At 40.0% G+C, this 15,069-nt stretch overlaps 1 protein-coding gene across 1 annotated transcript in view; it reads left to right on the forward strand.

Moving 5' to 3' along the window:
• lrp1bb (low density lipoprotein receptor-related protein 1Bb) overlaps positions 1 to 15,069 on the forward strand; it is a 247,502-nt gene that overhangs the window by 192,828 nt on the left and 39,605 nt on the right. Inside the window, exons 56-66 of the mRNA XM_086090410.1 lie at positions 2,226 to 2,409; positions 2,502 to 2,587; positions 4,163 to 4,285; positions 8,031 to 8,212; positions 8,306 to 8,505; positions 9,637 to 9,825; positions 9,913 to 10,061; positions 10,318 to 10,411; positions 12,039 to 12,155; positions 13,765 to 13,884; positions 14,583 to 14,702. Of these exons, the coding sequence (XP_085946536.1) occupies positions 2,226 to 2,409; positions 2,502 to 2,587; positions 4,163 to 4,285; positions 8,031 to 8,212; positions 8,306 to 8,505; positions 9,637 to 9,825; positions 9,913 to 10,061; positions 10,318 to 10,411; positions 12,039 to 12,155; positions 13,765 to 13,884; positions 14,583 to 14,702 (1,564 nt within the window). The remainder of the gene's footprint in view (positions 1 to 2,225; positions 2,410 to 2,501; positions 2,588 to 4,162; positions 4,286 to 8,030; positions 8,213 to 8,305; positions 8,506 to 9,636; positions 9,826 to 9,912; positions 10,062 to 10,317; positions 10,412 to 12,038; positions 12,156 to 13,764; positions 13,885 to 14,582; positions 14,703 to 15,069) is intronic.

Consider the following 15,069-nt stretch of genomic DNA (forward strand, 5'->3'; position numbering starts at 1 on the left):
TTTTGATTTATATTGAAATTATGATTAGTAAAAATAATTATTTATTAATTTATAAATTTGAGTGTTTATTAATTACTACATAAAGTCAACTTTAAATATGCATCCCCCCCCAAACTAGCTTGATGTGCGTCGGTGGCAGTAAACGGTTGACGACCAGTTGACGAATATTACGTGTACTAATCGGCGGTGACTCGAATTGAGATGCGAAATTGGCTGTTAGAAACGAATGCCGAATCAGAATTTTCGAATACGAGTGTTATCATATGTTTGAATGGCAACGTGCATGATGTAATATGTTTGCGGGGAGTGAGCAGCATCGTGCGAGAGCGATACCCCTGAAATGTTTGCATGTGTATGGCAATGTTTTAACCGGCTAATGATTATTATGTTAAACTGTTAAGCAATCAGTCAATAAAGCCGATCTAGGCCGTGTATCAATGCCTTAAATTTGTTGTTACTTAGTTTTTTTCTGACACTGTCCTAGTATGAAGGGAATTTGCAAACTTGAACGAACCTTACCAGATTAGTTTACTGCTAGCAAGCTACTATGAAAGAACACAGATGGATTAAAAATGTTGCCAAAAGTGAAAAAACACCCTGGCCGGTGTATGACAAAGGATTCTTAGAGGTTAAAGTAAGTTATTTTAAATGAAAAAATTAATATTTCTGTTTGTTGACACGGCTGCCAGATACAGTCTTGGTACACGCTGATGTGTTTTCAAAAGAGTAAATATGAGGCTTGATAAAGTGCTTTATACAATGTAAATAAAACGCTATATAAGTGCGCTCTATTTACCATTGTGTTCAAATTGTATTTTTCATTATATGGACTGATGTTTTGGCAAAAGTACCGGTAGTAATTAGTAGTGGTTAATGAATATGCAAACGCAGATTTGGGGTAAGAGTTCACGCACCAACTAATATAAATGTCTACTGCAGTAACTGTATTTAGCATTGTTGTTGTTGTTGTTTTTCCAACTAAGGTTATTTCATAATCCAAAGAGACAAAATAAAAATTGCCCTTGTACGTAACTCCCCAATTTCTCAATGAAGTGTTTTCTAGAAATGAATTTCGAATGATTGGGTTTGTCTACCCATGATAGCAATCTCCTGAGATCATGAAATACGTATGACCCCCTGGGGGGGGGGGGGGGGGGGCTCTAATCCGAATACGGATGACTCAGCGCTATCTGACTGGACGCTTAGCAAGTTCTTATATCTTCCAGCTGTGCCATGAAATCATTGCTCCATTGTTGCTTTTGTACACATTGTCTCGCTGTTTACTTTATTGTGGAAATTGTGTTTAGACCGGGAAAAATGATCCGGTTTTGTTCATTGACTCCGAAGATAAATGGCTCAAATGCCGCACATGTTATTGACGCGCTTAGCATTTCTTTTGTCGCAGAATAAAAGAGTTGAATGCTTCGTTGTCAGGATTCACACACAGTCCTACTTCTGTTCTAATATTTGTATCCTGCTTAGCTGCGTTTACTGACGGACTTCAAGTTCAAAGATTCCAGTCGAACATCTGCTCCAGCGGCTCAGGTGGATCGTATACATAATGCACGTCGCGGACACGAATGTGTCACAACTGATGCTAAATCCGTCGTGAGCCGGCCCATCATTGAACAGATAAAACCGAAAGGGGCATGCATACATTGACTTTTTGAATAACCTTGAATCTTGCAAGGGCGCTTTAATGATATGCCAACAACTGTTTGCGCTCACTGCCTGTTCCTGGTGTGTGATGTCAGGGTGGAATCCGGGTCAAGGCCACATCCAGTGGAGCCTTGGCCATCCCCCTGCTGTCACACTGTGAATGTTTATGCCTTCATCCCTTGGATTTGCCTCCTCCTCGGCTCCTGGATGCCCAAGATGTTGCTTGCGGTGTCTGAAAAGAAGCTGAAACCGCAATAAACTTGCGCTATCCTGCGGTGACAGGGTCAGAACTGGACAAGGGAGCACATCAATGTGTAGACCTTTATCTGAAGCTTTTGTGGTCTCAGCAGTAGACCAGAGACTGGCCAAAGGAAAAAAGACTTTCATGTGGATCCACAGTCGCTGATACGAGCACTTTTAAGTTATTCTTAGCCGTCTCCGTTGGCCGCAACATGTTCCGTTCACAAGTATTGCGTTCCCGCGTGACCGTCATCGTCCGATGCCGTGCCCGTATCTTACCGCTCTCAAATGGATCTCTTGTTCTCTAATTGTGCCCGTGCCATCAGTGTAAATGCTGGCCCGGGTTCCACTTGAAGGATGATGGGAGGACATGCGTTGATGTTGATGAATGCTCCAGCACCCTCCCCTGTAGCCAGCGCTGCATCAACACCTACGGCTCCTACAAATGTCTGTGCGTCGATGGCTACGAAGCCCTCGAGCGCAACCCGAATGTTTGCAAGGCTGCATCAGGTTAGCATACTTTTGGGGTTATTATTATTTTCCATCTATAATCAGAATTCAAGTGTCAACAGACCAGCAATTGTATGCGTTCCTCTTTTCAGCTGAAGAGCCTTTTCTTATCATGGCCGACCACCATGAGATTCGGAAGCTGAGTGTGGATGGCTCAAATTACACCATCTTAAAACAGGTAAAGAAAATAACATTTGCTTTAGTTTTGTTTTGTACTGCAAACTTTACACAGGGAATTCTGTAGAGTAAATTTCACTCTATTTAGAGTGGGACCAAATAGACTCAGTTTTAAAGTAACATTACACATTATTAATATTACACTTGGAAGAGAGTAAAATAAAGAATTGGAAAAAAAATTTTGATTGACGGTTCGACTTGAAATATTGACAATAAAGGGATGGTGTCCCGACTGTTGCCAAATAATAGACGCTCCAAATTCATTTACGTGCCCGCCTTTGTACTTACTTTTGAGTACATTTTACACTGAAATTTTAACATCGTGAAAAGAGTTCTTTAACACCAATTCTTCTACGGACCAATATTTTCAAATTCAACATGTATGGAGATGTCCAAATACAGGATTATTGAAGACTATAAGCAAACATTATATCTACTAGCATGCCTGCCTCGCGTGTTTGAAAAGATACCCATATTAAATATGTAGAACGGGAAATCATTGGTGGCTTGTCTCTGCTATTTAGGAGCGTAAAAAAAGGCAACGCTCTTTTGAAATCGAGTTGATGTTTGTGATTATTTTGCAGCTGGAAGCTTTCTATACTTTCCACAGGGACACTAAAAAATGCAGATCTGAGCATGCTGATAAAAGGCGTGTGCTGATTTCATCTCAACAGATGATATTTGGAGTAGTTCGACGCTCCCGAGGGGCACTTTGGCGCCTGTCTGAGAAGGTGTTGATGATCTGATGAAGATGTCTCATTTCACCTGCCGGATTATCTGACACCTTTTCAAGGCAGCCTCGGAGTGAGAGCGGAGGGTGGGGGGGGGGCACGTGTTTTTCTCAGTGTCTGAGTGACAATGAGGTCCTGTGAGGAGGATGGAGGCGTCAGACTGACACTGCTGCATTGATTGGATTCAACACGCTATTTAAGAATTTAATTATTAAACGCGACATTATGAAGTGCTTAAATGAGATGAAAATTTGAAACAGTTCACAGATAGCGCAATAATTATTATCCGGGACATGCTTTTGTCAATATTCCCCAAGATTAAAAAACAAAAACAAATTGTATATTATTTGATATTAGCCTGTTTTAAAGGGGCGGTCCTATCTCATGCAAATGAGCCACTGTTTACCATGCCTCTCCTGTCTATTGGGCCAATGCTGGGTACAGCTTTTGTTACCATGACAACCAGCTAGAAGGCGAGTAGCTTCTTGTTCTCACAGAGTCTGAAGAGGAAAACGAGCCCCCATTAATAAAGAATCAAAGTGTATTTTCACACGTGGATGCAGTACATCATCATCTGGTTTTGTGTACAGAATTTTTTCTAAAAATGTTCATCCAGATTAAACTATATTTTTACCAATTCAAGTTTGTATGTTTATACAGTATGTCAATGATGTCTGTGTATATACACAGTGTAAATATAACTTTGAATTAATGAACTCTCTCCTGTGACAACAACACAATGCGGAACGAGATGTTTACAATAACGCTGGCCATGTCCTATGACGTAAAAAAAACAAAAAAAAACAGGACATGAGTAGATACCAGTCTTTTTGTGTTATTCTCAGGGTCTTAACAACATCATACACATCGACTTTGACTACAAGAAGGAATTCATCTACTGGGTGGACTCATCCCGGCCCAGTGGGAGGAAAATCAACAGGATGCGACTCAATGGCAGCGATCTTAAGGTAGCATTGAATTTGGTTTCTATTGTACATGTACATTACGGATACATAGAAATATATATTTTTTTTTAATCAGAAGGGGGGTAGTATTCTGAGAAAAAAACTCACAAATTTATGAGAAAAACCTTGAATATTTGCGGCATTATTAAGTGGCAAATTTGTGAGAAAATACTCAAACTCAGAAATACATGTAGCCTACTCGGATGTTTGTGCCAAGTCACAATTCCCAAGAGTGTAAAATGCCTACGGTGGAAGGGCTAGAGCTCGTTAAATTATACTTTTCGATCGGGTTAGCAAATAAAGAGAGTAATTGCTTTAGCAGAGATTAACCATATAATATCAACACGTGCTGCCTCCTCCATCCAATGGCACAAATATCCAAGTTTACTTCTCGTAAATTTGTGGGGTGTTTTCTTGCAAATTTGCGACTTTATAATTTCGCAAATATTTGAGTTTTGTATCGTAAATTTCTGAGTTTTTTTCCGCAAATTTGTCACTTTATAATGTCACAAATATTCAAGTTTTTGTCGTAAATGTGTGAGTTTTTTTCTCTCGAATATTACCCCCACCTCTAAAAAAAATATATATGTGTATTTGTGGCCCTAATATGTCATTGTACTCACGATAAAGTTCAATTCTGGAAAACAAAAACTTGCAATAACAATAAATTTGAAAACTTTTAATAGTCTCACAATCAAAAACACCTAAAACACATCAACTTGTTTATAGTCAGTGGGTCAACGTCACCTACTGCAATCTACGTCTCATTAGTGTTGTGACTGTAGAGTGGATTACAGTCACTCAGCTCATTTGCTTCTTATGTTTGAACCATAATTGTGCAAGAGGACAAAGTGGCTGAAATGATGATTCTCAAATAAGTTAATTAAAAGAACCATTTGTACTACTAAGGGTGACATGAGTATGACAACCAATGCAAATGTATCTGAATTACAAAGAGATTAATTAAATTGATACATTTTCTTTGCAAGCTTTACGACATGTGCCTCAATTCTTCTTCATACAAATCTCTCTTTTGGATCAAACCTGCTATTGGCTTTCCTCCGTACGCAATCAATTTATGTCGTCATTTGTTGAAAGATTAAATTAAATATGTATTTTAAATTATAAACACCACAGAGATGAGTGTTCATAACAGCACTACCAAAGTTAAATTATTATTTTTTTAAATACCAAGTATATAAAACAAGGGTTCAAAAATAATATAAATCAGGCCATTCACTGAAATGGACTCATTCAAGTAAATGATCGCAACAAAAATGTTACTAGAGCTTCAGTATTTCATCCACAGGTACATATGAAATTGTAAATATGGTTAAGTATTGTTTTAAAACACAATATATGTGTGCTGTATATGCTGTTTTTTTAAACCAATTTTTAAAACGTGACAGACTCCACATTTGATGAAGAAAAACTGGCACGTGTGTAATTCACTTCCTAATTGGCTATCTTTTCAAACCATGTCAACAATGAACAACCATGTATTACATTTATTGTCGGACGCGACTGTTACCCTGAGCACGTCTAGGAGAAGAAGAAAAAATCATTGTGAACACACACCACACCACAGGGTAATCACCTGAAATGTTCAATAATGGGCCGTTCATTAAAACTTTGAAAATGCTCAAATTCGGCCCAATTATGCCACTTGAGAAAATGTGCAAGGAACAATTTTTTTCCCCCAAGTTTGAGTTAGTAGCTGTTATTTATTTGTGTTCTCCATAATGAACAAACTCTCTTTCATGTTTTGAAGAAACAAAATTAAAATTCACAGGGTAAAATCATTTCAGTCATTATCCTGCAGTTTCAAGAACAATTTTTTTAATGACTCTCAGCTTCGTGCTGCCTGAGGTGTTTTTGAAGATACTGCAACAATGAAGGACGTGTTAGTGTTTTGATTTTGTGGTTGAAATTGGCTTCTTGGGTGACAGCCTAACAGTTTGCCAAGACGATATATTTTCTTGGTAATGACGAGAGAGAGAGAGAGCGCCTCAAAGCGCATCATGTTGTTTAATGGCAGATCGAGTGCTGTGTTCACCGCATCTGCTATAGCTGCCAGCTGGCCAGATTTATTGGGATATTGATGGCACTCCCACATACTTACTCACTTTTTTTGCATCCGTTGTATACCTTCCATCACTTTCCAGCTAATTCGCTCACAAAGCGGTTGCCAAAGCCTCCATCTTTCAACTTCTCACTTGTCCCCCGGCATATCTGCTTAAAGCATAATATTTACGTTTTAGACAGATGGGAATGGCTGCTGATGGAAGGCAGACGATTTGCGAGTTACAATTACTGACAGGCACACGATAACAATTTGGTCTAAGTGTTTGATAATTGCACTTTGGGAATTGTCCTTTAGCTCGTGCTTACTGTACACCTTTAAAGCTCACTGGATGGATTTTTCTCTTATTTTCATGTCAAGTTGAATGTAAGCATCGACTTTGCGTACTGCTGTTTACAGCCAAAATACTATCTGAATGCAGAGGCGATTCTAGGATCAAAGGTTTGGGGGTGCCACAAAAGGGGGTGGTATTAGTTTTTATTGGGGGAGGGGGTTCGGGGTACTTCCGCTCCAAAAATTGCATGAGAAAGTAGTAAGTAAACCAAATCTAAGGAGAAAAGGACTGTAGTAGTAAAATATAAACATTATCCTATAACCCTCATTTCTTGGGGAAGGGTACTCATTTTGATGCAACAGATCCTCAACATACACATTGACTGTATGCATGTTTCTGCTCATCCTCTTGAAAGCAAAAGGTGCGAGGGATGAAGTTATCAAACCATTTTCAATCAAATGCGGGTGGGAGGGTGCACTGTATTTTGTTGTTTAAATATTACTTTTGAACTGTATTTTTATATATGTATAACGTTCTAGCTAGTTAAAAATTGACACACAGTTCTAATCTCTTTTGGGGGTGCTATTTATCCGTTGCTGAAGCACCCCCAAAAATTGTCTAACTACGCCGATGTCTGAATATAATCAGGATACGGCCGAGTTGATTATTTATATTGTTCCCATCATCAATCACTGTTTTATCTGCCTTGCCACAGCAGAAAGGATTTAGGCACTGCATCTGTAGTCTCTCATTTAAAATAAACGGTTCAAATAACGCGTAAGTCGCTGCGAGATCTCTACAAGTGGCCGTGTGATCCCCAACAGATGCACATTTCCTTTATGTGTATTTTATACCCACCTTTGCCAGTCTGGCATTTATCACTCGACTCCCCATCTTCCTTTTATTTATTGAATCTTGTCACTGTTTTTATTTCGCTACGTTTCTATCGCACTTTGCCCTCCGAACAGCGCCTTCAACGGCATGCGCAGAAAGCCAACGAGAAATAAACAAATGGCAGAATAAAAGCACCGAAAAAAGATAAATGTTGTGAACAACGGCAGGTCACAGAGGCATCTGAAACACTGAAGGCCAACAGAGAAGAAATTGCTGCCCTGAAAGTATTGATCACGCCCGACGATATCGATGGCGCTCTGCTAAACTTCTTTTGTATCAGAATGCTTCATTATGCTCGCAGTACACAATTGCCAAAATAATTGCTTTTGCTGTGGGTGTTTTGTTTTCCCCGCTTATTTTTGTCTCCTAATCAAGAGACACAGTTTTTTTTAAAATAGATGTTCTGCTGTTAAACAAATATGGTATGTTATGTGTAGACTGTTTTTGTATTTGGTTTGCTGCAGTGAGACTGAATCCTCCTGTTCTTGGCTTGTCAGATCGTCCACAAAACAGCAGTTCCTAGCGCCTTGGCGGTGGACTGGATTGGAAAGAATCTTTATTGGTGTGACGCTGAAAAGAAAACACTGGAGGTGTCCAAGGCCAACGGTCTCTATCCGACTGTGCTGATCAGCTCAGGTCTCAAGAACCCCACCGATCTGGTACTGGACCCGCAGACAGGGTATGTGCATTGAATGATTATCATTATTTACTCTTGCGGCTTCAATTGTGGAATTTCATGTGTTCACTTATACTCTTGTGTTCTACTGACTAGGTATGTATTCTGGGTAGACTGTTGTGAACCGCCACACATCGGACGCATCGGCATGGATGGCCACGGGCAAAGGGTCATTATCGACAAGGAGATCTACAGTCCCACTGCTCTGGCTATTGATTATACCAACAAGAGGCTGTATTGGGCAGATGACAACCATATCCTTTTCGCCAATATGGAAGGCTCACAGAAACACAAAGGTAATATGTAGTTACAGTGAAGAGAATTTAGTTTTTTTCCCCAATCCACCAATAGTGTAATAGACTCATTCAACAAAGCCAATGAATGTGTGTTCGGCCATATGTATAAAGAGCAAGGCACTACATTGTGTGGTAACAGATTCCACATGCTGTTGGTGGGCATGTTGTGCGTTCTTTGCTAAGATTGTTATCTTTTATTACAAGGATGGACAACTGGCGGCCCACGGGCTGCATGCGGCCCGAAACTACACTCTGACTCCCCCAAAAAATCTTCAAAATACAATGAGAAACATTCACTATATGTTTTCTACACAAAAACTGGAGGTCCCTGGGGGAGGGTGGAATCCTGGAAAAAAAACTGAAAAATATATTTATATTGAAAACTTTTTTTTATTCCGTCAATATGCAAACCAGTGGCAGCCAAACTGCAATTATGTGGTGACTTTAAGTTGTAATATTACCTTTCAAACATATAAGCTGCAAAACAAGCCCCAAAAAAAAGGTTTCTGGGTTATTCATTTGACCCAACTTTTCGGTTTAAATAAGTAAACTAAAATGTTGGGTTGGTCCATTTTTGACCAAATTTTGGTTGTTTGTGGACCAACTGTTTTTTAGAGTGTATAGGCCTAATCATTGTTTTGCACCTTGGGAATAATTTTCAGGACAAACATAGTACTTCATAGCATTTTGAGTGAGTTTATTTTTTTCAATACAAAAAGTGAGTTCTTGTTTGGTTTGCTGTTCCTCAGTTTTGTACCATTCTTGGTCGTTTTTATGCAAAATAATCAATTGCACTTGAAAAACAAAATGACAGCATGTGGTTATTTTGTTGTTTGCTTCGAATCCTTTGTTGTTGGCTTAGGATAGTGGATTTTTTTTGTAAAGGAACTGAGAAATGTATGACGAAAAATGAAATATATTACGAGTACAATTAATGGAAAATCATCTTCCGTATCTGTTTGTGTGAGAAATCAAGTTTGTGCCCGTTTTTGCATTCACAAGCCTCGAGTAAATAAGGCCCATAGTATTGGTTGCAATACCATTCTCTAAAATCAACACAGACGGACCCTGTTTGTGTAAAGAGAATATTTCCCTTTGAAAATACCACCAAGTAAATCTGTGCCTCCCCAGTGTCCTACGATCACATCCAAGGGGTAATGGCACTGACCTTGTTTGAGGACTTTATCTACTGGACGGACGGCAAATCCAAATCACTCCGGCGAGTTCACAAGACGACCGGCGCTCAAGGGCTGGAGCTCCTCAACTCTTGGCAGGCCATCAAATCCATCAAGGTCTACCACTCCCTGCGCCAGCCTGAAGGTACAAAGTCCATCTGGCACTTGCGCGCACAGTCTCCTTGAGAATTTTTTGCATTGAGTGTAGTCATTCTGTTTGTTTGCTACACAGTGCCCAAGCACCAGTGTCAGATTGCAAATGGAGGTTGCAGCCACCTGTGTCTGCTCTCCCCTGGCGGGGGACACAAATGTGCCTGCCCCAGTAATTTCTACCTAGCTGCTGACAATAAGACCTGTCTCTCCAACTGCACCTCCAGTCAGGTCAGCAAGTGTGTCTTTGCCGTCTCATTAGGCAATCCGCTTTAATGATGTTACTTTCCCGTCCTCATCGGAACTCCCCCCGAAGGCAAAAAGCGCTGCTTTCCTTTTCTTCATTCCTCTGACATGCTCGGTTGGCCCCGTGAAATGCTTGCGTATTGATTTGCGCCTTTGCTATGAAGACAGCTGAAAATAAAATGAAGGATTCATGTTGACTTTGCATTTATTATTCTATTTATGCTACGCTTTGTGCGAATAGTTTCGCTGCGGAACGGATGAGTGCATCCCTTTCTGGTGGAAATGTGACACGGTGGATGACTGCGGTGACGGATCAGATGAACCTGCAGATTGTCGTGAGTCACATTTCGCTTTCAAAACTGATTTAGAGATTTTCAAGTCATCAATTGTGTATCATTTAATGAATTGTTTCCCTGGCATAATAGCATACAAGTTGTCCTCGGCAAAGCAGTCATAATTAGAGTAAATAATTGTATGGGAAAACAATTCTAGGCCATAAATCTAAAACAGTCAGATGAACAGTAACAGTAAGTACCGTATTTTCACGACCATAAGGTATTAAAAGGCGCAGTCTCAGTTACGGGTGCTATTTCTGTATTTAACTCACGCATAAGGCACTATTGGGCGCAGGCATGGTTAAATCCCAAAAAAACGGTCAAAACGGTCAAGCTCAAATCATATGGTAGCATGCTTTCACTTGCTAGCGTATGTTTTTAAAAAGTCAGTGAAGTAAAACTGGAGTTCGGTTGTACTTGAAGTATTTAACAATGTACTCGCGTTACTCTTGATGAATCCTCATCCACAAATCCAAATCAAACAGCTGGGCAAGTTCTCCATCCAACACGCCAGGTTCCCTCTCTCGTCATTGTAGATTTGTCAAAGTCAGTCTTGTTAGCGTGCGGCTCCTCAGAAATGATGCCGGCTTTTGCGAAAGCTCGATTAGTGCAAGCAGACACGTTGAGCCCAAGCATGCGTGCACAATCCATGCACAATCCATTGACAAATTGTGGTGTAACTCGCTCTTGTCTAGCAGTTCTATAAAGCAATGAGCACCATGACGTCCTCCTGTATCTTATATACAGGTAGTCCTCTAGTTACGAACATCCGAGTTATGAACATTCGCAGATACGAACAAAGGCTGACTGATGTCTATAAAAACTGTATTTTGCGCGCAAGTTAATATATAAGTGCACGCCACATCATACATTAAGGTACAGTGTTGTACTGCAGTGCCCCGCTCTGCCACAACTCCGTCGAGCAGCACCGCGCTATTTGCGCAAATTTTTTTTCTTTTTTTTTCTATAAGAGCTCAGTATTGTTCATTCGGAAATGTCATCATCATTGCTCTTTTATTTTTTTATTATTATTTTTTTGTGTGTGTGTGTGGGTGAGTATGTGTGTGTATTTGTTAGCTCACCAGAAAACCTATTAGAAAAAATCTCATACCGTTCACCTAAACCGAACACCAGGAGACCCGAGGGGACCGAAGAAAACCAAGGAAGGTGAAATCCAGCACCGACCAGACACCCCCCACCAGAACTCCTCCCCAGCCCAAGAAACATCCAGACCCCAACAAATCCAAAAAACATAAAATCAGGGAGGCCTCAAGAGACCAAAGGAGAGACCGAGATTGTTATTGCTATTTGCGCATTTCAACTACCTCTCGGTCCGGCGATGAACGGCACAGCCTGGAACCACGGCCAGCGGCCATGGCGCACGCACTCTACATGGATTCAATATTGGCACCACACCGAGTACATTTTAGAGGGTTAAAAATATACTTTGGGGTTGAAATCAACTCTGAAACATTCAACACTCTAACTTCAACACTCCAATGTGAATGTAAATCCAGTAAAAGTTTTCTCAAAATAAAGCAAATAAAGATCAAGTGAAGTGCAAATTTGATGACATTTTCAAGAAATGATTCTGATAAGTCTAAAGTTTGTGTTTCTATTCCAACAGCGGAATTCAAATGCCAGCCAGGACGTTTTCAGTGTGGCACTGGTCTCTGCGCTCTTCCTCCTTTCATCTGCGACGGCGAGAATGACTGCGGCGACAACTCGGATGAAGCCAACTGCGGTGAGAGAGTGAACCGCTGCTGACATTGAGAGGAGAAATTCATTCATTTCACTTCAGTCACGACAAGCTTTTCCTTGCACCTTTTTTTTAAATGGAGCTGATTAGGACCACAATACCCCACGGTGCCACACATGAAAATAGCACTTTGGCGATAATGGCAAATGAAAGAATGCCCCCCGACAAGGAGAACAGAATCGAAACAAGAATGGAAGTGTTTCTGTCCTATCTTGCCAGTCTTTCTTTGGCTGAATGGAGAGAGTGAGAGTGAGAGTAATTAAGTCCATTGCTAAAGTTAACACTGCCTCTACTTGCAAATATCTCTCATCTACACTCCTATCCAAAAGTATTGGGGCAGCGCATAGTGAATGCATTCTGGTTTCAGATCAAAAGATGAATATGACACACAACTCAAGAATTGCAACTTTCCTTTCATGGTATTTACATCTCGATGTGTTCAACAACTCATGACAGGGCATCTTTTGTTTGAAGCCACTCACTTTTCAAATGAGCAAAAGTATTGGGACAGACATTATAAAATGGTCTTCAAGTGAATGACTCATTTGCTCCCAAAAACATATAAATACTTTCTAATTTAAATATTACCTTTGTCCCAAAGACGTATTCATACGTTTTTATGTTTTTTTTTAATGTTAGAGCATACAGAAGATTTTGATGCAGCCGATGAACTGAAGAAAACGCTTGACGAAATGGTAGTTATTACAAAAACGACCAGCAGGTAGCAGCAGAGTATAAGAGATCATCCAGGGTCATGTTGCAACAAGCTGTTTTCAACAGATTTGTGAATAATGGTGAAACTTAGCTATATTCTAATGCTAATTGCTGCAAAATGGAAACGGATAGAAATATAATTTTTTTCCTGATGGAAGAAGAGACTCTAATCTTTCTTTTGGTAGGTTCCATGTTTTTATAGCAATTGAACACAATATTCTGTGGGTCAAAATCCAATAAAACAGCCGGGAGCGAAGGGGGTTGCTTCAGTGAAAATGGCATCTTCGCAAAACCCAATCTGGTCCAAAGAGTTGTTTAACACATCTAAAATGCAAATACCATAAAATAAAAGATAGCATTCTGAACTTTGTCGCATATTTATCCTTTGATTGAAACCTGAATGTCTTCAATTTACAACAAAAACAAAGGAATTGACCTCGCCATTCCAATACTTTTGGAGGAGGCTGTATATTCAAATTTTAAAATGTTCCATCGTCTTATCTTAGAGTTCATTGTACTTGCCAGATATAACACCACCACGTCACACTTGCACCTTGTAATAGAACTGCCTTTGACCGTCACTCTGTCACATTTGCTACCGATCTTTTGATTCTACGTGAACATGATTACTTGACATGACTATATAACCTTGTTTTGTTTTTGGTTTTTCAATTTTGTTGTTGTTACTTTTTGTTGTTCTGTTGTTCTATTGTTTCTTTGTTTTGTTTGTGTCGTATTTGTAACTCGTCTGCATTGTTCTATGAAGGATCTATTGTACCAACTCTGGGCTAACTCATGACCCAAAAGTGCTTAAAAAAAATTGATGGATGAATAATAATCTGCTTAATGACAAGCATTTTCTGGAAATGTTGTCTTTCAGAGACCTACATTTGCCTCTCAGGCCAGTTCAAGTGCACCAGGAAACAGAAATGCATTCCTCTCAATCTGCGCTGCAACGGTCAAGATGACTGCGGTGATGGAGAGGACGAGACAGATTGCCGTAAGTTTCAGTACTGTGAGTCTGTGCACTGAAATATATCATGTTTGCAATTCATAAAATGGATAAAATCCCTTAAAAAATGGGAAAAGTATATAAAACGTCTTAAGTCACATTCAGATTTTTTTAAAATTAATTTCAAAATCCATTGTCATGGTATAGTGTACAAGCTGCTGAACGTGGTCAAATTAAAATGTAAAAAGATTTATACAGTATCTTTTTTTTTTTTTTTTTTTTGTCCGAATAATCCAAATGTATTCAAAGCATTTGGCTTCTCTTTCAATACTTTTGGACCTAATTGTCTCCGCGTCAGAGTATCATTATACATTCATGTCTTCCCTATTGCGACATTTGTCTCGCATGTGATTGCGATCGGGGTTACAGCCGGGGCGATTGAGAATGGAAAGGCATTCGGAAGGAAAAAGAATAGATTGGGGGCGGGGTGCTCCAATTAGGGTGAAACTAATGACTTGCCCTCTTTCAAAGACGGGATGTGGGTTTGAATGCTGTGTTGCAATTAACGCTGCAGCAGCCAATATAAAAAAATGCTGTCTGAGACATTGTGAGTTTATGACCATTGCATGATTTGTGTGAATTATTTTTTTTTACATTACCATGTCAATTTCAGATGTGTTAAATATCTACAATTACTCCTCCTTGTACAGTTCCATTCAAGTGTGTGTGTGTGTGTGTGTGCGCAGCTGAGAGCACATGCTCCTCGGACCAGTTCCAGTGCAAGGCCTCCATGCACTGCATCTCCAAGCTGTGGGTCTGTGATGAGGACCCCGACTGCGCCGACGGGTCAGACGAGGCTAATTGCGGTGAGTTGCGGAAATCCACTTAAGCATAAATCACAACATTCCACTTGCCTCGGTTCGAGCTGGCCGGGAATGTGATTTAAACGGAATCAATTTTACACTCGGCTTCCCTCTCACTCAAGACCTTCTACTCGTCTGATTGTAGCGAGACGTATTTCCAGACGTATCGGGCCTGAAATACAGATCGCACGTACCAATGAACTGCAGTGAAACTACTCAAAGACCAATCCAAAGTTTTTTAGATGACTTTGAAATGTGTTCAGGTGAAATAGTGTTGGAATTACGGGTGTCAAAATTAGTGCGTTCATTTAAAGATCCTTTAACGCCACCATTTTTTTTTTACGCGCGTTTAATGACCGCCCCTTACTTG

The sequence above is a fragment of the Leptonotus elevatus genome, chromosome 12 (genome assembly GCF_054856555.1).
Source record: "Leptonotus elevatus isolate MCC_2025b chromosome 12, RoL_Lele_1.0, whole genome shotgun sequence".
Lineage (NCBI taxonomy): Eukaryota > Metazoa > Chordata > Actinopteri > Syngnathiformes > Syngnathidae > Leptonotus > Leptonotus elevatus.